The sequence below is a fragment of the Gekko japonicus genome, unplaced genomic scaffold (genome assembly GCF_001447785.1).
Source record: "Gekko japonicus isolate JY-2015 unplaced genomic scaffold, Gekko_japonicus_V1.1 scaffold270, whole genome shotgun sequence".
Classification (NCBI taxonomy): domain Eukaryota; kingdom Metazoa; phylum Chordata; class Lepidosauria; order Squamata; family Gekkonidae; genus Gekko; species Gekko japonicus.
Genome location: NW_015170282.1, coordinates 889,348 through 912,777, shown reverse-complemented (window position 1 = coordinate 912,777; position 23,430 = coordinate 889,348). Strand labels below are relative to the sequence as shown.

The window sequence follows — 23,430 nt, the reverse complement described above, 5'->3', positions numbered from 1 at the left end:
GAACAGGTAGACCCTTTGAACATAGGCGTAATCTTCGTGGGGGCGGCGGGGCTTCAGCCCCCGCCGAAATTTTCAGGAAAGTGCTCAGCCTCCCCCGGGAGCCACCCTTGCTCCTAGCACAGCAATGCCTCTGGCCCAGCCCCAGCCCCCCCCCCCTGGGAAATTGGAAAGTCTACACCCTTGCATAGACAGATCAGAGAGCGAACTGATTTTGGAGCGTGTAGAATGTTCTAGAGAAGTGCCACTACCATTCGGCTTTTATTTATAAGGGAGATTAATGGCCCGAAGAGAGTGGGAATAGAGAATTTATTTTCCCTGTCTTCTGTTCTATAAGAATTTAGGATTACCCAAGTGAAATGGATAGATTATTTAGTTAAGAAATAATGCGACCCGCAACATGCAATCAATACATTTATATTATCGATTTACAAAACCTATATCCTGCTTTTCTGCCATCATCAGGGCCATCAATGATGCTACAAGATTAAAAATGTAGATAGATCTTTCCCTGTATATACCCCAAAGAGCACTATCTGTCACAACACCGTCTGGCGACCCCGGGCCCTAAGGAGGCCAGGCTTGCAGCAACAAGGGCCAGGTCCTTTTCAGTGGCAGCTCCTATCTGGTGGAATGAGCTCCTGCAGGAGATCAGGGCCCTGCAGGACCTTGTACAGTTCCACAGGGCCTGCAAGGTGGAGCTCTTCCGCCAGGCTTTCGACTAGGAGCCACCTCTACTACCACTACTACCACTACCAACGAGCCCGGCTGATAACTGGGAACGGAGCAGCCCTATGATGATCGAACTTCAGTGGTGCGGTGGATCGGTACCATTGTACTGGGACAGAGGCAACATCTACTGGACACCATCTTGTCTTAATTCAAGAGTAACAGCATTGAGCACTTTATGTAATTTTTGGTCATCTATTGTTTTATCCTGTTTTATTCGGTTTTTATGTATTGGCACATGGTGCCCCTGTTTGTTAGCCACCCTGAGCCCATTCGTGGGGAGGGCGGGGTAGAAATGTAGATAGATAGGCAGATAGATAGGCAGGACAGACAGACAGACAGACAGACAGACAGACAGATAGATAATCAAGTGACAGCTGACTGATGGAGATCCCATAAGGTTTTTGGAGATGGTTTGCCATTGCCTGCCTCTTACATTACAATAAAATAACAAATACATAAAAACAATGATTAAAAACAGGGCAGGAAGAAGGGGTCAATGAGGGAACACCAGACAAAACAAAAAAAGGCTTCACCTGCTGGCAGAAAACAGCAAACATAAGGAGACAGCTGAGCATCTTTGGGGACAGAGAGGTTCAGTCCCACATCTGAGAAGACCCTGTCCCAGTTTACTACGCACCTAATCTCAGAAGGCAACGGCAACTGAAGCACGGCCTCGGATGATGATCATAGCGGTCAGGTAGGTCCGCACAGGAGTAAGCGGTCCTTCAGGTATGCCGGTGCCAAGCAATGTCTAGAAATGGACTAGGAGCCAGTACAGATGGGCCAAAGCTAGGGTTGCCTGCCCCTAGGTCCGGGAAGGGTTTCCCCCACTTTTGGGGGCTCCGATCCACCCCCAGCTGGCATGGGAACCCCCGCCCAGATCTGTGGGCTGGCAACCATACCTAAACCCCGGCACTCTAGAGAGCCAGTGCCGTGTAGTGGTTAGAAGCGCAGACTCTAATCTGGGAGAATCGGGTTTGATTCCCCACTCCTCCACATGCGGATGCCGGTGTGGCCTCTCAGCCCCACCCACCTCACAGGGTGCCTGTTGTGGGGAGGGGAAGGGAGAGGAGATTGTAAGCTGCTCTGAGACTCCTTTGGTTAGTGAAGGTTAGTGAATCTCTTTTTCTTCTTCTACTGTGTCTGTACCTCATCACAGCAGCTAGAATTGTGTGTGGATGACACTGGGAGTGAGGAACATCCCCTGTCCATTCAAGAAAGGGCACAAAAACATTTGGAGATTTATCAACAGATAAAATCGACTGCTTTAAGGAACTGGAAAGATGCACAGCAGACCGAGTTGACCTGGAAACCTGTGATGAAAAAGCTGTGTCATTTCGTTAAGTCAGGTGGCTTTTCTCCTTATGCTGTTGTGGTATTTTCCTCTGTTTGAAATTTTTAAAAAATAATAAAAAAATAAACCCATTTTGGATCCCCGTTAAGAAGAAAGGAGGACTATAAATGAAATAAATAAAAATAATAGAAATCTTCCCTAAGAAAGAGCATAACTTGCTTCACAATGGAACATCTGACCTTTTTTCCCACTAAAGATACTCTTGTCTGCCCTGGGGCAGCCTTTGGTCATTACGAGGAAGGAAACCATTTCTAAAATAAATAATAGTTTCCACAATTGCAGGCAAGAAATTAACCTTAGCTCAGGAATACCTCGACCACATCCACAAAGCATTTTCTTCCTCCTTCACAGAGCAGTCCTAAACAGAATTACACCCTTCGAAACCAATTGCAATCAATGGCCTTACAAGGGTATAATTCTCTTTGGGGCTACACAGCCAGTTTGTTGTCCACAATAATTAACCTCACTCTTTGTGAGCCAGTTTGGTGTAGTGGTTAAGTGTGTGGACTCTAATCTGGGAGAACCGGGTTTGATTCCCCACTCCTCCACTTGCACCTGCTGATGTGACCTGGGGTCAGTCACAAGCTCTGGCACAGCTGTCCTTGAAAAAGAGCAGTTTGTGTCAGAGTTCTCTTAGCCCCACCTACCTCACAGGGTGTCTGTTGTGGGGAGGGGAAGGGAGAGGAGTTTGTAAGCCGCTCTGAGACTCCCTTGGGTAGTGAAGGGCGGGGTATAAATCCAATCTCCTCTTCTTCTCTTCTTTGCAGATTCCCCGTTTTAGATTGCGCTCTCCTCCTCTTCTTCTTCTTCTTCTCTTCTTTGCAGATGCACAGCGTAAAAATGTGTTGTTTCCCCGTTTTAGATTGCGCTTGTAATTCTTTCCAATGCGTAACACTTTATAGTCGCCCTCTGCTTCTAATAATATGTTTTACTGAAGGGATACAACTGTTAAGTGTCAGAATGTTTTGTGGTCCAGAATGAACAGGGGTTGGCCGTAGTGACTGTCTAAATGAATCCTATTATTTACTGACCTTTGAGAATTGGGGTGGCCAAAATAGCCTGGAGAAAAACATGTCCTGCTCCCTTAATAAATGGGGTGTTGTTTACCAGGTGATGTTACTTAACCTCCATGCTGAGAAATTTTTAGCTGTTCATTTCTGCACATTAAGCCTCTATTAAAGGGACGGGACATTTCCCCACTCCAGGCTACTGGCAAGCCTACTGGGGGAAAGGAAACAAGAGAAGCCTCAACAAATAAGACGTTAGTAGAGAGGACAGTGGCAATGACATGTCATTGGCTCCAAACAAAATTCAACTTGTGCCAAATAGGGCCTGAAGACCAAGCCCTATGAGGAAAGGTTGAGGGACTTGGGAATGTTTAGTCTGGAGGAGTTTGAGGGGGGACATGACTGCTCTCTTGAAGTATCCGAAGGGCTGTCACTTAGAGGAGGGCAGGGAGCTGTTCCTGTTGGCAGCAGAGGAGAGGACTCCCAAGAATGGGTTTACATTAAGGGTGGGAAGGTACCGGCTGGATATTAAGAAAAACTTCTTTACAGTAAGAGTTGTGCAACAGTGGAATCAGCTCCTCCTCACCGGCAGTCTTTAAGCAGCGTCTGGACAAACCCTTGTCAAGGATGCTTGAGGCTGATCCTGCATTGAGCAGGGGGTTGGGCTAGATGGCCTGTATGGCCCCTTCCAACGCTGCGATTCTATGAAATGAGATGAATCAGGGCTATTTTTGGGCAGGAACGCACAGCAACGGAGTTCCAGCTGGCTCCCAAGTTGGCCACACCCAGCAGAAACTCATTATCATAATAGGCCACACCCAGCAGCAGAAACTCATTAGGATTGGCTACATTAGGGGTGTGTGGCCTAACATGCAAAGGAGTTCCTGCTACAAAAAAGCCCTGGGTTTTGACAACAAGGTAAACAGAACAACAAGCAAAAGGTGGGTGTGGGTGGATAACCACACTTCTGGCACCATGGGGGTGTGGCCTAATGTGCTAATGAGCTGTGCTCTCAGGGGTGTGGCCTAATATGCTAATGAGCTCCTGCTGTTGGGTGTGGCCTATTATGCTAATGGGTTCCTGCTGGGCTTTTTCTACAAAAAAAGCCCTGGAGATGATACTTAGCAAATAATGCATTTGGTCTTCCACATGGCACATATAGGGTTGCCAGCCCCCCACTGAAGGTGGGGGATCCCTTGCCCCTGGGCCCCACCCCCCACTGCTGATCAGCTGGCCGGCAGGGGGGACTTACCAGGAGCATGAAGGAGGCCCAGGCTATGTTGCTGGCAATGCCACTTCCTGCATGTACCAGATGTGAGGTCATCACATTGATGATGTCCTAGCAATGCTCTGGTATCTAGGCAAAAACTCTATGGCAGAAGCCATTTTTACCAGAGTTTTTGCCCAAATGACAGTGTGTTGCTGGGACATTCCAACATGATGTCCCTTCCAGTGTTTACCGGAAGTGACATCGTCATTACATAGCCTGGGCCTCCCACCTGCTCCTGGCAAATCCCCCCCCCCCATTCACCACCAGTTGCCAGGAGGGACCTGGGATCCCTAGGCACATATCACCTTTTCTCAGCTTCAGCAGATACGCCAGTTATGGTCTTTTGAAAGTGTGATCTGACCATGGTGATTTTAGCACAGGTTAGATTACTGAGCGTGGGGCTGTCTTTGAACATGGTCTAGGAGCTTCAAGCAGTCCACAGTGCATTGCCCAGGCTGTTGTCAGGGGGTTAGTAGTCACATGTATAGCATCACCCCTGTAATGAAATATCTGTACTAGTTACCCATCTGTTTCCAGGCACAATTCGAAGTGGGGGTCCTTTCCTTTTAGGGCCTAAGGGGCTCAATGCCAGGGTTCCTGGAGGACTGCCTTCTCGCATACTGCCCAGCCCGGCAGTTGAGATTTGCCTCCTAAACCCTGCCTTCTGTAGCCTCCCCTTCAGAGGGGATGCAGGCGGTGGTTTGAGACGGGGCACTTTCAGTGGTTGCACCTCCCCTTTGGAATGCCCTCCCCATTGAGGCTTGAATTTACCATACTATCTTTTGCCAGGCAAAACCATTTTTTTAAACCTACGCTCTTAACTAAGAGCTTTACCTTTTTCATTATTTTAAGGTTTGCTTTATGGATACATTTTAGGTCCCTGGCTGGTTTTGTTTTCATATTGTTCATTTATGGTGATTTTAAGGTGTTTTTACTTGCAAGCTGCCTTGAACAGGACTCTGGAGAGGCAGCATTAAAAAAAAACCTAAATAAATTTTTAAAAACCCCAGTCCCCTGGGAAACATGTCAGTCATCATGACATTCTATAAGATAGGGACCTAAGGACCTTTTTTGTACAATAAGTTCTTAGTATCATAAAAAAAACCCACATATTATCCAAGTCCAGACATTCATAACTACCAACTGTCACAATCTTCACTTGCAATACATTATGCAAGGCAAGGTGTGGCCAGGGGTCATTTCGTAGAAAAAGAGGTGCAGGAGCTCATTAGCATAATTTATTTGCATATGCCACACCCCCTGACATCACTGGAAGTGTGTCAGAAGGCAACACCCACCGCTCAGGCTCCACTAGACTGTTTTGGATTGCTAGCTATTGGGAACGTGCAGATCTGTCCTCGCAGAGGAGGGAGAGCTTGTACCTGAATATAACTTGGTCTTAAAGGTGCCCCTGGACTGTTTTGGCCTGGGGGCCTGGGGGGGGGGCTCTGCAATTTACCTCGTTGCATCTTGCTCTGACTGAGGGCTGCTGGGAGCAGGGGGTGGGACTTGTTGCATGTGCCCACCCCCTGGGCTCTTTACTGCCGGAGCTCCGCTCCTGTGCGCTCCTGCAGGAAATGACCCCTGGGTGTGAGCATATTTGGAGAGGGGCTGTGGTTCAGTAGAGTGTATCCTTGGCATGCAGAAGGTCCCAGGTTCAATCCCTGGCATCTTGTTAAAAAAGGACCAGGCAGTAGGCGATGTGAATGACTCTGCCTGAGACTCTGGAGAGCCGCTGCTGTCTGGACAGACAAGTGGTGTGATTTAGTATAAGGCAACTTCTTGTGTGTTTGTGCATGTATACTTGCGGAGAGCTGAAACCACACTGAGTTTAGGCCTTGATAATTTCCATTGCCTTCCCAAGACTGTGGTTCCCAACACAGATTCGTTGACATTCCTTTTGTTCACAGCACCCAGAAAATATAATGTTTTGATCACTGGATTTTATGCAACCGCACCCTAGAAGCTCAGACTCATTTTTCAAGAGCCAGTTTGGTGTAGTGGTTAGGAGTGTGGACTCTAATCTGGGAGAACCGGATTTGATTCCCCACTCCTCCACATGCAGCTGCTGGTGTGACCTTGGGCCAGTCATAAGATCTTTCAGGGCTGTTCTCTGACGGGCAGTTCTCTCAGAGCTCTCTCAGCCCCACCTACCGCACAGGGTGTGTCTATTGTGGGGAAGAGAAGGGAAGCTGATCAGATTTTCTACGGTGACAATTAAGGACAGTTAACTTGCCATCAAAACTGTAACACTTTATGAGCTGTTTTAGATTTTATCTGTTTTATCCTTTTAAAATAAGCCACTCCGAGATTCCTTTGGGTAGTGAAGGGCAGGATATAAATCCAATCTCTTCTCTTCTTCTTCCAACCACTATATAACATTGCATCTGGATGGAACAACCTACATCAGACTAAAGGCAAACTAAAGAAGACTGTCTAAAAAGAGAGAGAGAGCGCAAAACTAGACTTCTACTAATATAAATGACGTACGGCAGTTCGTACTTACACTTATTAAGAAACTGCTGCAGGCCATGTCGAGAGATGAAACCACCCTGCAAAACTAAAACAGAACTTTTTGTTCCGCAGGACAAACAGGTACACACTTGAATTATTATTACTGGAGACGCACCCATCTGCAGCACAAACTCGTGGAGGCTATCACTGGAGGAATGACAATAAGGGACACCAAGCTGCTGTTGAGAACTGTTGAAATTGCAGGGGAAGAATTCGGCACCTAGCTACATTTTGGGATTTTAAGAACATAAGAACATAAGAGATGTCAATGTTGGATCAGGCCAAAGGCCCATCCAGCCCAACACTCTGTATCACACAGTGGCCAGAAATACCAGGTGCCATCAGGAGGTCCACCAGTGGGGCCAGGACATTAGAAGCCCCCCCACTGTTGACCTCCCCAAGCACCAAGATGACAGAGCATCACTTGCCCCAGAGTCCCTATCTATACCTTGTGGCTAATAGCTACATTTTGGGATTTTGTCATCATATTCTACTACATTAGGCATCACGTGCCATGAAGCTGCTTTATACCAAGTCAGACCATTAGACTTAGTCAGGCCATGTTTTTTTTAATTAAAAATTTTTCAATTTCTTAACAATGCAACTTTTCGATTTTTTAACATTTCAAAACTTCTACAGTTCAACATATTTTATTGAATAACAAATGTTGGTTAAACCTGTTGTACAATGCCATTTAAAACTTTTTAAGTACAACGATGTCTACAGTACTACTTATATCAAAAATATATCATACAGGGGATAATTAGGTAAAGTGTCATTTCCTATCATGCAACTTATTACTGGATACCAAACTGCTACTATTTTTTCCTTGTAGTTAACTGGAGATGAGTTGTATGTTTTGAATGTCATTTTACTTCTCGGGCCAGTATTGTCTGCTCTGGCTGGCAGCTGCACTCCAGGATCTCAAGCTGTAGTCTTTCACACCAGCAACTACCTGGTTATTTTAAGTGGAGATGCTGGAGATCGAACCTCTGACTTTCTACATACAAAGCAGCTGAGCCACAGTGCTTCCCATCACTGGCACGTACTTTCTACTTCCAGGCACTATTTCAGGTTTCCCCTCTATCATCATTATAAAATAAACAGTAAACTGACTACCGCTCCCCAGTTTGGATGCTGAAACCTTCCCTTATGGTGAGCAATGGATGACAGATCTGCATCATTCAGAACATACCCAGGTCTTGGATTTTTGTTTTTACAGGGCTCAAGCTACCGGTTTCTCTCTCTCTCTCTCTCATAGACATCCTACACTTCAAATATTTTCTCAGCATATATCATTTTCACTTTCTCTAATCCACTCCCCCATATGAGCTACCAAACTCCCCCAAACAGCTGCCCCATAAAAACGTGGGAGCACGTCTGGTATGCTCTTCTCCGGAGACACCTGCATGAATTAGGATGCATGCTAAAGAGTACCTTGAACACCTTTCCTTTGTTGGCCTGTGTTTAACTGATGATTCTGTAAATAATTAAGGCATGGATGCAGGGCAAACTGTAATAAGGATACAGCAGGGAGTCACGGCTTGCTTTCTTGTGAGGCTTTCTGACTAGGCCTCTTGAAAGACAGGTTTTTCTTAAGGAGCTTCACAAACATAAACCTTTCTGTTCCAGTTTTGCTTAATTAAGCTTCCAACAACAAATGCAGCTGTGCACCTATTATATTTTTTGAAGTTCTCTCTCTCTACCTTCCCCCTCCCAAGGAACTGTTTAGAAACTAGATAGATTCATGGAGGAGAGGTCTATCAGTGGCTACTAGCCATGGTGACTGAAGGCAACCTCCACATTCAGAGGCACTAAATCTCTGAATCCCAGAGGCAGGAGACAACATCAGGGAATGGCCTAAGCCTTTATGCCCTGCTGGCCTTCCAGAGGAACAGATTAGCCACATGTGTGAAACAGGAAGCTAGACTAGATGGACCATTGGTCTGATGGAGGAGGAGGAGATTGGATTTATACCCCGCCCTTCACTACCCAGAGGAGTCTCAGAGCGGCTTACAAACTCCTTTCCCTTCCCCTCCCCACAACAGACACCCTGTGAGGTAGGTGGGGCTGAGAGAGCTCTTGACAGAAACTGCTCTTTTTCAAGAACAGCTCTTATCAGAACTACGACTTGCCCAAGGTCATCCAGCCAGGTGCAAGTGGAGGAGTGGGAGAATCAAACCCGGTTCTCCCAGATTAGAGTCCGCGCACTTAACCACTACACCTGATCCAGCAGGACTCTCATGTTCACACCTGCACTCAAAGGAAACCTATGCAGAGCAGGCCCATCGCTATGGTGAGGCTTTTGGGGGCTCAGCCCCCTTTCTTAAAGGCACAGCCCCACAAGAATTTCTCCTGTAAATGCTTTTTTCAATCATTTAAAGACTTTTTAAAGGTGTGTGCTCCTTTAAGCAGAGTGGGGTGCTGTAGTGGACGAATTCCTGCACTGAGCAAGGGGGATGGAGTAGGTGACTTCTAGGACCCCTTCTAACTCTGTGTCAAGAAACTGGTCTCCTTTAAGAGAGTTTTTCTGCCCAAGTATTAGCTTTCTTGACTGTAGAAGTCATAACCCCCACCTGCCGCCTTGTTATCAGAACTGCTGCTTAGGCTGGCAGAAGTGATTAACTTGCAGCAGCTGAGAACTGTAGTCTAAAGTGGTTGACAGCTTGCAATTTAGAGATCTATCCTGGTGACAGCTTTCTTTAGGCTAAATGGCTTTTCTTTCTGTACTGAGAACTTCAGCCCTACCAGGAAAAAAATTGACCCACAAGCCATGAAATCCTGGCTACGAGCCTGATGCAGAGATTAATCACAATAGCAAAATCAATCTCAGTGTGTAGTATTTGATACTGCAGTGTCCAACAATTAACATTCCCCCCAAAGCTGCACGTTGCTAGTTTAACCTGGGGCTCAGACTCCAAATCTATTTGGAGATTCCGACCTTAGCCTGAAAATTGTGGATTATTTTAAGCACATATAGTATCCATTTCCATCACACTGAGTAGCTAGCCTACAGGTATGGATTAGAGCTTCTAATTCACAGGGTGTGTCCTCCATAAAGGCACGATTCTCCAGAGTGAAACTGTCCTTCTGGAATCTTGCTCCTTAAGAAACATTAGTCTTTTAAAATATGTACATCACATAATGGACCAGCCTATGCGCTGGAAAAGCAGCTTTATTTCTGTTTGTTAATTATCAACATACTGGGGGGGGGTCTTTGTAAATATGCCAAACAGAAACCTAAATTTCTAAATCTAAAAAAACAGGTATGGTCAAAGGCAGGAAATCCAAATGGAATCTTCCTGAAACTAACAAACAGAATGTTGGATAACTGGAACTTTGCCACTCCTCAATGCCACCAAGGGTACTTCGGAACAGGTGTACTTTTTGTGTTCCCATAGACACGACTAGGGATGTGCACTTGGTTCGTCTGAACCGAATACAGCCCCGAAATGGCCCATTCGGACGCCTTTCGGGCTCCTGCAGGCCGATTCAGATTCTCTGATCTGAATCGGCTTGCCACCGAATTTCAGTGGCAATTCGGCCCCATTATATCCTATGGGCCATTGAAGTCAATAGTGAAAACATAGGGTATATTCTGGGGGCTGGAGGGGAGGGGGTTTGAGGGAGAGGCTCCAAACCCACAGGGTAGCTGCTGGAGCCTCTCCCCAAGATACCAACCACGTTTGAAGAACATTGGACCAGGGGGTCCAATTCTATGGGCCCCCAAACAGGTTGCCCCTATCCCCTCCATTGTTCTCTATGGTGGGAAACTAGAGAACAATGGAGGGAATAGGGGCAACCTGTTTGAGGGCCCGTAGAATTGGACCCCCTGGTCCAATGCTCTTGAAACTTGGTTGGTATCTTGGGGAGAGGCTCCAGCAACTACCCTGCGAGCTTGGAGTCTCTCCCTCCAGCCCCCTCCCCTCCAGCCCCCAGAATATACCCTATGTTTTCACCATTGACTTCAATGGCCCATAGGATATAATGGGGCTGAAATTGACATTCGACTGGGGGAAAGACTCCTGAATTGGCTTGTACTGACGAAACTGACATGCGGGAGTCTTACTGCCAGCCGAAATTGATTCTGCCCAATTTGGCCAAATCCAAATGGGTCGATTTATTTTTTTTGCACACCCCTAGATGCAACTTGGACAAGAAACTCCCATACAACTTTATTGTGCTTTCCCCCCACCTATGTCTTATTATTTCCCTTCCACACTGCCTCAAAATGACACCACATTACTGTCAAGGTGGCGATGTCGCTTAAATTTTTTTGGTGCATGCATCCTGAAGATTTCCGTATCTGTCCCTTTTCAGAATAAAAGCTCTGCGAATACAGTGAAAGGTAAATGGACATATTCTGAACAGGCACTTTTAACATACATTGATATAGCAATGTCTCTGTCAAATTTATTCTAAAAAAATTAAAGACCCGCAGGAGCTGCCAGGGGAAATGGCTGCATCACAGGAAAACTCTAAAATGGTGGGAAAGAGGGGAAACCAGTGAAAGCAAAGCAAACATTACACACAAACGCACACACGATTCAGGGGCATTGCTGAGGAAAATGTGAGCACAAAACAGGTCTGAGAAAGACCGGACAAACGTTGAAGAAGCTGCTGATGGACAACCGATACTGTGTGGAAGCTTATCGAAAAACCACTTCGGTTTGGGGTCTGAAAAGGGGAAGAGCAGTAAAACTCCCATGCTGAAAATGCCTTGAAGTCTGTTGTTTGAAACCACCACCTCTTATGTTTTAACAGATACTGAAGTCTAATACATTACATCCAAATATCTGTAAATGACCCTCCATAGCCGTTCCTCCACCCCAGACGAGTACATCTGGTAGAAGTGATTTAGAAAAGATGAGCTAAAGAGGGGGTGGAAAGAGGTGTGCTTATTCCTTTCTCCCTGCCAGTTTTACCCCAAATCTCCCCATGAAAGAAAGGCAGTGTTGTGTAGTGGTTAAGAGAGTTGGAGTGGTATCTGGGAGACCCAGGTTTGAATCCCCACTCATGTTATGAAAGCTTGGTGGGTGACCGTGGGCCAGTAACACTCTCTCGGCCTAACATACCTCACAGGATTGTTGTGAGGGTAAAATGGAGATGATGGGTCCCCCATTAGGGAAGAAAGGCGGGTATAAATGAAATAACCTGACCAAATGCCCTCTCTGCTTGTTCTTTTTGGGGGTGTTGGGTGGAGATGGTGTCCTGGCTTAGCATATATAGTTCAGGTCTTGAGGCTGCAAACAGATGAGATTCAGTTCCATTTAAATCCCTGAGACTTACTTCCTTGTGCACACATAAGCTAAATATTGCTTTAGCATTTTACTTGTATCCCTTGCTGTATGTAGTCTTTTCAAAGCAGTGACTAATTTCTGTTTGCCAGGCCATCCCAGAAATCTATTAAGCTTTGGCTAGCCATCGACTGCTTAACCTCTACACTGACCTACAGTGCTATACTAATACAGTTGGCAATCCACCATCAACCTATTTCTGGTATGAGCATCTTAGATACCCCTGGGGTCCGACCTTTTTGAGGCTGCAGGGACTTTTGGAATTTTGAGCAGGTGGTGAGTTCTATTACAATTGAGAAATACAGGATACCTCAATTTACTCTGGAGAAGCCCCTAACCTCAGAGGAAAAGCTGGGAACCAAGTAATTAATTCCTCAGGTTTCAGGCTGAGGCAATCTGGTCCCCCTTTATGGAGAAGAGGGGCTGCAGAACAATTGCCATTTGCCCACTTGCCAGGAAGAAGCAAGCCTTCTGCACTGACAGCTTGCTCCGGAGAATCCAAGGAGTCAAGCCTTAAGGGCTGACTTCGCAGTTGCATGCATTCCCTTGGCACTTGTATATTCCGTGTGCATTCTGCATCTAGGGGCAAAACCCACATTTTTTGCCTAATTAGTATGGAAATGCCATGTGACATTGTGTGGGTGGTATCCAAAGGTGTTTTTTTTTTTAAATCTAAGATGAAGAGAAAGGCAAACCTTTCAAGACTTTTACCTGCAGGCCCAACCCCTCCCTCCCTCTGTGATTCTGCAAAAAAGGAAGGGAGGGGGTAATCCAGGCCCACACATGCAAGACTGACACATTTGGAAGCATAGAATCCCCTAGTCCTTTATATTTACTGATTTCCTTCTTATGCTCTCTCTGGTCTTAAAGTCTACCTAAATGAGAGGATTCATCCTCCTCTGTCTTTGGAGAAGGAGGGAAAGAAAGCAGAATGGGGAGCGTCAACATAGAGAGAGGCGGAAAAGGGGGAGGGCAGCGGGCAGCACTTAAATACCCACAGAAACAAGTCTACTTTAGAAAGGATTAGCGATTCGAAAGCGGATGAGAACAAAGAATTGCAGCAAAAGGCGCTTTGGTCACTGCAAGGCAACAGTGTGCTGGAAGTGGTCTGAATACAGATTCCTGTAAAACAAATGCAGAAACAAGAAAAAGCCCCAACACAAACAGGAAATGAAAGCGGGAGGGAATGCAGAACGGAACAACAGGATGCGCTCAAAGACTGAGGTAAAATACGGGTGCAGAAAGGGCCATGGATTGCTTTGGGGATATCCTGCTATAGGGCCGTAATAGGGCTGCCAAATCCCCCAGGGGGGCGGATTTCCCCCCGCTTTGGAGGCCCGATTTCTGCCGTGGCGGAATCGGGCCCCGGGGGGAACTCCACCCTCCGAAGCTGCATCACCAGAGGTGACGCCGGACGTAGGGCACATTTGGGGCGTGGCCCAGATGTCGGGGGGGAAACCATATGGTTTCCCCCCTGACGATCTGGGCCACGCCCCCAACGTGCCCCACATCCTGCGTCACTTCCGGTGACGTTCTGACGGCCCGTGCGACCCATGGCCAGCGCCCGGACCCAGCAAACGCTCCCCCGCCGGTGAGTAATTATGATTTGGCAACCCTAGGCCGTAAACATCAAGGAGGTGCTCCTGATCATGATTGGGTAGAGAGAACAGCGGGAAGCATGTAGAGTCCAACTGCACTTCAGGATAGGTGAAAGAAGGGGCCCCTCGGCCAGTTGGGAGAGCAAGAATTAAGGAGCTTAACGTGGTCTGTGAAAGAATCCAAGCCAAGAACTAGGGAGAAATGGTCTGTCTCAACCAGCCTCTGTTTCAAAATTCCAGTTTTGTTTGGGCCCATTCCTTGAAAATGAATGTGAAGCTAAAACCAACGACTCACACAACCCTGTTAGCTACACGGCTTTACTTTGATTAGTTTCTGTAACACTACTGTTAGCATTCTGATATGAGTCTCCTGTGCTCCTAGGAAAACAGAGATGTATGTTAACAAAACTTTCACCCCAATGATGAGCGCTTCATGTTTAAGGTGAAGAATAGCTTACCCTCAAAATGAATTATCAAGAAGAAAGCATGAAAATGCTTTATTAAACAACATTTCACTTTGAATCTGTACACACCAAGCCAACGGCATACACAAAAATTAAGCTGACACATATTCTGAAAAGGAAGATTTCGTGTCCATCAAAATTCAGTAAAACATAAACAGCACAATCTCTACCGCTTTAAGCGCTGGCACTTAAGTGCAGGGGGACTCTCTCCGATGGTTTGCAGATCGCAAGACAGTCAAAACCAGACTGATCAGAGGAGAGAACGTTTTACCACAGTTGCTGGCAAGCCTATTGGAACAAGGCTGTTTGCTTTGGATCAACCCTGCTCCTAAAGCAATACAATCATAATCAGAAAAAAAAACCCCATGAATATCATGATGCTCAGGATTCAGCAAAATTACATCCATTTTGTTTCTCTTCTTACAATGCCTTGACACTGCACAAAAGGGGGGAAAACCCCACTTTGGACAAAATGCAGACTCTGAAATGGTCCAGCGTTGAGTAAGTCAACAGCAAAAAAATGTTTTCAGCCTATTGCAATGGAAAGCTAGGGAGGACTATGCAATCCTGGCCTATTTGCATATTAAATAGAAAAAAATACATTCTTTAAAAAATCACAGAAGAAATATTTCTTCAAATCCACATACCAGATCTTTTTTTCTTTTTTTTTTGGTTTAGCTTATTTAATTGAATTCAGCATTTTCATTCATGCATTGACTTGATACTGCACCAAGGATCTCAGGACATATTTAAGTATTGCACATTAATCTTAGGAGCTGAAGATTTTAAAGATGTTATAGTAACAGCATTTATCTCACCACCCTTATGTGTTTGCCCTGGTAAATGTGTAGCTCTAAGAGACGACATGGAAAATTGAGAAAACAAACCTTGAAACACCCCTGAAATAACTGCTATGGAAATGGGAACATTTCTGTGAAGAGTAGAATAGATGAACATTTTGCGGAGGTTTATGAAAACAGAAAAATGAAATTACTGAAACATTAGCTGTATATTATTGTCATTCACACATCTAGGGATTTCTTATACAATGAAAAAACCTGAAATATGCACATGGAACTCTGAACAAGGACTTCCCTGCTGAATATGAAGTCACACCACACGCAGTATGCAAGGGTGGAGGGAAACACATAGCATACTGCTCTAGAAATGAAACCAATGCGGGAGTCCACGTCACACAGAAACTGCACACAATCCATATGGCGTTGTGCATAAGTGCACAAAGTCACTGCGGCTAAAGTTTTAAAAAACCTTACTAAAAGTGAAACGTTTCAATTATAGTTGTTCAAACATTGTCCGAAGACAAACTAGAACACAACACATGCAGGTAGGTGTTAAGGTTCTTTAAAATGAGCAGGAAAGGTTACAGGAAAGACACTAAGGGTGAAGCGTTCAGTAAGTTCGTTATTCAGCACTGAGTTCTATTTAGCCCAGACGAAGACCGAATCTGTAATCTTGATAAAGAGATTTGCCAGGCGGATACGCCTCTGACACGAAGAGTGTTTTCACAGTCAGTATTCTGAACAAGTTGTTTGTTTGGCAATCTCAAAAAAGCATTTTTTTTTAAAAAAAAATCAATACAGCTGACACACTTTTTTCCCAGCGGAAGAAAGTGAGGCATAGAAACGGTGCAAGTTAACTGGGCCGGGGTCAGAGTCTCGGGGTCAGTCGCAAAAAGAACTCTGGCTTCTTGAATCTTCTTGACTCTTTGCCTGAAACTCAGCCACCTGGCCCTCTGTTGCCTCCTAATAGGAGATTAAATTTATTCTGAAAAATAAAATCCAAAAGGTAACATTCTTCTGATCCGTACTACAGCTGAAGAGTTAAAGAAGTGATCCGGTGTACAGGAGACACTTTACCAAAAAAAGCAGCATGAGGCAAACAGCCAAAGTTATAGATGTGCCATCAGCTCTTGGGTCACATAAAAAGGCACTTGTTTACTTAAGAGAGCCTTGTTTCATCTAATCACATGTTAATATGCAGATACAAATGCAATATCTGAAAGCGTTGGTAATCCTCTAGAAACCAGCTCTCCTCACGTATTAAAAATTACTATCAAATAAGCTTTTTAAAAACAATTTAAGTTTATTTTCTGCAGATTTCTGCAGGCCACTAACAACACATTCTGCAAAACTATGCTGGATGCTGGTTTCTGCTTTCCTCAACCTGTAAGTAGACAGGGAAGCATGAAAACTAAACTGAACTCCAGTATATTTTATTGATCTGGATGGGTACAATTAATAAGCTGCCAGGGCTCTACTGAAGACAAGAGAAGGGGAGAGGGGAAAAACACACGTTTCTTTGTCCACTAAGCACATGGACCTACTTGAGGCTGGTAACACAACAGACAGCAATACTTCGATCAAAAAAGAAGCATTTGCCGTTCGGGCTGCCTGAAAGATCAAGAACTGTCGGGGAACAGTGGATTCAGCACACCTAGACGCGTAAAGAGCAGTACATACAGCCTTCATCATCTCCAAGGGAACGTTCACAGGAATTTTTAAGCTGAGGAGGACTGGTAACACAACAGACAGCAATACTTCGATTAAAAGAGAATTTTTAAGCTGAGGAGGATTTGGAACCTATGAGCAACACTGCGAGACCTTTACCCAACACCAATGGGTTTGGAAGTCAGGGTATGGAAGCACTTGCAGAAGTTCCTACTGTCAGAAACTACAGTTATCTGATTGGGGGGGGGGAGAGATACTGTCAAAGGGACAAGGTACCAAATAGCAAGTGATTTCACACGCCAAAGCGAAAACTGCAATAGCTCTACAGCCAACAGAATCTTCAGTTTTGGAGGCTCTTGGCCACTGAAGAATCCAGCCCAATCCTTCAGTGGTAGCAATTCCCCCCTCCCATTCTAAGCGATGACATTCCATTTTTGAAGTATCACAATTCCGTCGTCCCTGGGTTATAGAGGAGGACTCCTTTCTGAACGACCAACCTGAAATTAGCGTTACGCACAAACCCTGAACTATAACCCGGTGGACTATTTCAGGGTATGGGGCCTGCAGGCTGCCGCTCATCTCCCCACACCATTGTTAGTACCATGCAGTTCTACAGCCCTTTGGAAAACACCTTGGAACCATTTGGGGAGAGATGAGCAAGATTAAACTAAAACACATGGTGGGTGGGAATAAGCCATGAGTAATTTGCATTTAATCCTCTGGATCGCAACAGCACATTTGAAGCATCCCCCGCATTCCATCAAACCAACCGCATGGTCTACGCTGGCTTACAGCTAACGAAGTTAGCTCCTGGTGTCTTCTTTGTCACCTTGACGGAATGATAAGAAAACACTTCAGACAAGCTGCATTCTCTCATTGTGTGGAAGGCTGGTTTTGGCTAACTACCAGAGCACAGCAAGTGTGGCCCCTCTTCGTGACAGAAGATAAGAGCGAGAGAACCCAGGGGAGATAAAGAGAGATAGCTGTGACCAAAATCATAACACAGATAGCATGCGGACTGCTGCCGTTGCCTGGCTGGGACAGCGAGAGACACGACTGCTGCATAAGCCCAATCCGACACTTCCTCAGCCACAAGGACAAAAGCAAACCACGTAACTCTGGACTCTGTTGAGAGATCGGCTGGCATGAAGTGCAAACAAAAAAAGGCGGCAACATCAAGCACGAGATCGCAGCTATTTTAGTACTCCCATTCGTCCGTTTTCATGTCTAGGTAGTACAGAATATTCTGTGCCAGCTTCACTGCCTGCTTCCTGGCCGCTTTGGAGCGCTCGTCTCCTTGGGGGTCTATAGCATCAAGGGACAGGAGCTGTTTCGTGAGCAACTCTTCCAGCCTCATGTAGTTCTTGTCCGTCCTGTTCCCGTCAAAGGACAGCACCTCCTGGAGAATCTGGGAGAGGGCCTCAAGAATGTTCCAAACGGCCCTGTGCGACGGAGGCTCCACTTCCGCCTGCTGCACAAACACCTGTCGCCGGACCAGGGCTTCTTTCAGGTCAATGTACGTGATGAGGGTCTGCACTTCAATCACCGCTCGTCTCCTGGCTTCCCGGATGCAGGGGTTTTTGCCCGGGCTCACTTCGTCCAGTTGGGCGATCAGCCCCTGCAGCTCTGCCTTGGACTTCAAGTACAAGTCCGCAGCTCGCTCTCCTTTCAAAAGCGAGGAATTTATCTCTTTCATCTTCTTGCGGATCTCCTCGATCTTTACGATGCACCTGTTTTGCGCCAGATCGTAGGCGTAAGCGGAATCGGCTTCTTCGTCCAGATCTAGGTACCTCTGCAACTTGTTTATCTCTTCCACAACTTCTTTGCGATAGTTCCTTATTTCCGGGTGGCCACAGACGTCTAAGGCATCTAGATCAGCGATCAGGCCTATCAGCACGCAAGACAGATGCCTGCAGGTCTCATTGCTGCTCACTCCCATCAGAACAGCAATCAGAGTCCCTTTTGCTTTGTTGACATCACACATGACAGAGTTAATCTTAGCGACCGAAGGATGTGCATCGCTGGACAGCGGCAATGACGGCTGCTGCTTCGCACAGTTATCTATGATTTCTTGAACAGCACAGACTTTGGTCAGAGTGCGGTACCTGGCTTTCCGTAGAGAGGGTTTCCCTCCAGTTTTCACCTGAGTGAGCCTAAAGATGATATCCTGAATGCCCTCGTCAAATTCCTCAGTGATGCAATTGCCTCCTTTGTAAAAACCTGTGATCTCGTGCTCCACCAGGGTTTGTGCTTCTTTAAATATGGACTCCAGCTCCAGCCTCTGGGGGTGATTTGCATTCTGCTCCAGTTCTCTAAGCAGCCTCTCAATTTCCTGGGCGGCTCGCTTTCTGGCTTGCTGAACGTCCCCTCGGCCTTCTGTGTCCACCGAATCTATTTCAAAAAGTTGCTTGGTCAAAGACCTCTCTAGTTTCTTGTAAGCTCTGTCCCCAGACAGACCACTGAAGGCTGCTACTTGCGGTTCAAACTCTTTGACTTCCTTCTGTATTTCTTGTAACCTTTTAATGGCGGGATGTTGGTTACCCATATCCATTCTTTTTCTTCATCCAGTTCCAACAGAGCTAAAAACAATGCAAAAACAGCTGATGAAGTTTCGAACACGCATTTCGACTGCCAGGCAATATTTCTAAAACTCAGTTTTTCGGTTCTAAAACTTTTTTAACATTCTGTGTTTTTTAAATAACCACCACATAATCTCAGAAATATCTGTCCCTGGGATATCAGATGTGTATCTTCCAAGTACACTGACTACATTTTTACCTCACCTTTCTGTTAAAGAGCTAAGGGAAGGACATATGGTTCAACCCACTGAGCCAGCGTGGTGTAGTGCTTAAGAGTGACGGACTCTAATCAGGAAGACCTTGGACCAGTCACAGTTCTCTCAGAACTCTCTTAGCCTCACCTGCCTCACAAAGTGACTGTTGTGGGGAGAACAAAATTTGAGCCCAGTGGCACCTTTAAGACCAACAATGTTTTAGTCAAGGTGTGAGCTTTTCTGCGCAGGCACATTTCCTCAAAGTGAAATGAAACTTACCAGTTCATACATATAAGGCAGAGGTTGAATAGCAAATTAGCATACAATATAATGAAATGTTTTTAACAGATGCAAACGGGAATAACAAGCTAAGTTTATAAGGTCATTCTGGGGGGGAAACAGGGAAGAAAATAAATATGTCAAAATTGGCCATTGATGTGTAAATACATCCTTCTTAATTATGGAGTGCTAAAAGCAATCATCTGAGACCCTGCTGTCCATCTCCTCCGGTTTGGTGTAGTGGTTAAGTGCGCGGACTCTAATCTGGGAGAACCGGGTTTGATTCCCCACTCCTCCACTTGCAACTGGCTGGATGACCTTGGGCAAGCTACAGTTCTGATAAGAGCTGTTCTTGAAAAAGAGCCATTTCTGTCAAGAGCTCTCTCAGCCCCACCTACCCCACAGGCAATGTTCCCTCTAAGCTGTGGAGTCTTGTGAACAAAAATTCTACTTTGTGAGCTACTGGCACTAAAGTTGTGAGCGAGCGATTTGGCTACTGCATAAACTAGTCTGCTCTGGAGGCCTCCTTCCTGAGCTAAGACAAAAATGTGTGAGCCGGAAGCTAAGAAACTGTGAGCTAGCTCACACTAACTCAGCTTAGAGGGAACCCTGCCCACAGGGTGCCTGTTGTGGGGAGGGGAAAGGAAAGGAGTTTGTAAGCTGCTCTGAGACACCTTTGGGTAGTGAAGGGCGGGGTATAAATCCAATCTCTTCTTCTTCTCTCAAGCATGGAGGTAACTAATAGCATATTTTTCTTTGACGTTGGGTGATTTGTAGTGCCATGTATGTCTCCTCTGTTACCAGACCAGAGGAATGTATTCCAATATACCATTCTAATTCATTGCATTACATTCCATTCACTATTCTAATCTACTATTCCAAATAAGAAATACACTAAAATAAAGAGGAAGTATAGCCCTTCTTGGTGAGACTACAGATGTAAGGACGAAATGAATTTAGCGTATGGAGGCTGCAGTCACACACACTAAATAATCCACTTTCAATGTACTGTCCAAGTGGATCTTGCCAGTTCACACTGTAAAATCCAGTTGGAAAGTGCACTGAAAGTGGGTTGAAAGCGGATTATTTAGTGTGTGTGACCGCAGACGCAGTAAGATAAGAAACCAATATCCCTGGGCTCTTCCACATTCTGATTTTCATCACTTGTGTGTCCTTTTGCTTCAGGGATCCCCCCCCCCAATGTGTTTTACTCTCTCTAGTAGACCCAGAAGGATCAAAACACATGTGGGGGGGGCGCAAAGCAACAGGGACAAACGAGTGACAAAAAATGAGACCGCGGAAGAGCTACCTGTTGTGGAGAGAGGAAGGGAAGGTGATTGTAAGCTGCTTTGAGACTCCTTAAGGTAGAGGGAAGTGGGGTATAAAAGCAGGGTATAAAAACCTTATCTTCTTCTTTATCCTCACAATAATGCTGTGAAATACACTGGGCCGAGAATGGGTGAGTGCCTGAAGAACACTCAAGGAATTTCACGACACAGTGGAGATTTGAAACCAAGTCTCTCCACCCAAAGCCTGACACTCTAACCACCATTCCGCATTGGCTCACTTTTAGGGACAGCCCATTAACGGCAATGAGATTACAAACACCAGTGGTTTAGAGCAGCACAACATTTCTGACCTTCTAGGGAAATACTTGAAAGTGCTAGTCCATCCGGTAGATTCAGACCCATGCAACTGGGTTGTGGCCTAACTTCAGATGACTCGCACCAATTGTACCACCCTTTTCTTCACACGGGTTTTCAGTCAAAGGAAAACCCAAAAGGCCAAGATGCTTTAAAGTTTGCCTCCATGCTAGAAAGGAGATGGATGGAAGGAATCTAATGACTGAATTCTCCATTTAGGGTACACCAATCTCCCGTTCTGACATATTACCTATATTTTCCCCCAGTTGAACCCAAACAGATGATAACCAGAAACCAAGCTTGTCATTCTTTCTACCTGTTAAAAAACATCTTCACTATTTTGCATGCTAATTTAACAAGCCACCACCTATATATACAACTATGATCTGTAATTCCATTTCATTGTCTGACAAAGTGTGCGTGCACACAAAAGTTCACACCCTGAATAAAACTTCGTTGGTCTTAAAGGTGCCACCGGACTCTAACTTTGTTCTATTGCTTCAGACCAACGCAGCTGTCCACTTTAACCAACCAAAAGGCAAGAAAGGATTAGCATAACCAAAGGAGGGCAAAGGCCTTTATGCCTTTCATAGCTGCGAAGATGGCAGTTCGGGAGGCGCACCTTGTCTACTTCCTGTACACCAAGCGCTGCCTGCCAAAATCCCCTCTTCTAGACAAACTGTCGGAACATAGCAGCCCCAGTGTCCCCCTCTGCATCTAATCATTCTACAGAGTAAAAGAGCAGCATACACAGGAATTTATTTAAATATAAGGCCCTGAGGCAGGCACTCCGATAAATTGAGCTCTGACTCAGGAACACTTAATGCTGGAATGAGCTTTGTTGGTCTTTCAGGTGCCACCGGACTCCCGTTCTTATTTTGCTGCAAACAAATTCAGTAGAGTCTATAACCAGCGGCACGTGCTTAAACAGGCTGACCCTATGTACGCTTACTGGGAAGTCAGTTCTACTGCGATCCCTCAGTGGGCCCAACGTTCAAGGCAGACACCTCTCTTCTAGACCTCACAAGCAAAGCACAGCCAAGCGGCTGATGCACCGGTGAGGAAAATGAAAGGCGATGTTACCATCTGCTTCCCCAGCTACTATTCTCGTGCTGCCAGAAAGACAAGCGCTGCAAGGGAAGCAGAAGGCAATTTCTCATTCTCCACCGCTTCCCCCCACCACCCTCAGGACAGAGATCACACACAGGATAACAGAACCAGGGCTCCGGTTGCTCTCCTCATTCGGCATCTGCTCTCTTCTCTCTCCAGCTGCCTCCAGCAGAAGCAAAATGAAACTACAACCTTGATCGAGACATGAAATTAAGCCCCCTGATCATTCATGGCAGGTAGCAACCCCCTCCTTGGGTGACCCCCACCCAGGTAGGGCTAGGGTTGGCAGCTCCGGGTTGGGGAATACCTGGAGATTTTGGGGGTGGAGCCTGAGGAGGGTGGGGTTAGGGAAGGGGAGAGACTTCAATGGGGGTATAATGCCATAGAATCCACTTTCCAAACTGGCCATTTTCACCAGTTGAACTGATCTCTGCTGCCAGGAGACAAACTGTAATGCCAGGAGATCTCCACCCACCACCAGGATCGCTTTGGCTCCATCAACATCGGACTGTATTGCTTTACTAGAAAGGACTGCTTCCGATGGGAATTTTGTTAGGGCTCTGAGGTGTCCCCAAAAACTAGAGGGACACCAGAGATATTTAGGATAATATTCTTCATTCACAAAATTTGTTAAAGGGTTCACATACTATTTTTATATATATATTTTGTTATTATATCCTCAGGTTTCTGGTCTTTCCTAGCTAGGGCTGCCGACCGCCAGTTGAGGCCTGGCGATCGCTTCAGAATCACAACAGATCTCCTGATTACATAGGTCAGTTCCCCGAAGGAGGAGGTGGCTAGGGCATTATACCCAAACCTAGGTCCCTCCCCAAATCCTGCCCCTCATGCCCCACCGCCCCCCCCCCCAAATATCCAGGAATTTCCCAACCTGGAGTTGGAAACCCCACCAAACGCCCTCTTCCC

General features: G+C 45.9%; 1 protein-coding gene across 3 annotated transcripts in view; it reads right to left on the bottom strand.

Annotated features, from left to right (window-relative positions):
- Positions 1–16,767: 16,767 nt before the first annotated feature.
- The window catches only part of BAG5 (BCL2 associated athanogene 5), a 9,335-nt gene continuing 2,672 nt past the window's right edge, over positions 16,768–23,430 (bottom strand). For all 3 annotated transcript variants that reach the window (XM_015417813.1, XM_015417814.1, XM_015417812.1), the window contains exon 2: positions 16,768–19,280. In XM_015417813.1, coding sequence (XP_015273299.1) covers positions 17,900–19,252 — 1,353 coding nt within the window. In that variant the 5' untranslated portion in view covers positions 19,253–19,280 and the 3' untranslated portion in view covers positions 16,768–17,899. The remainder of the gene's footprint in view (positions 19,281–23,430) is intronic.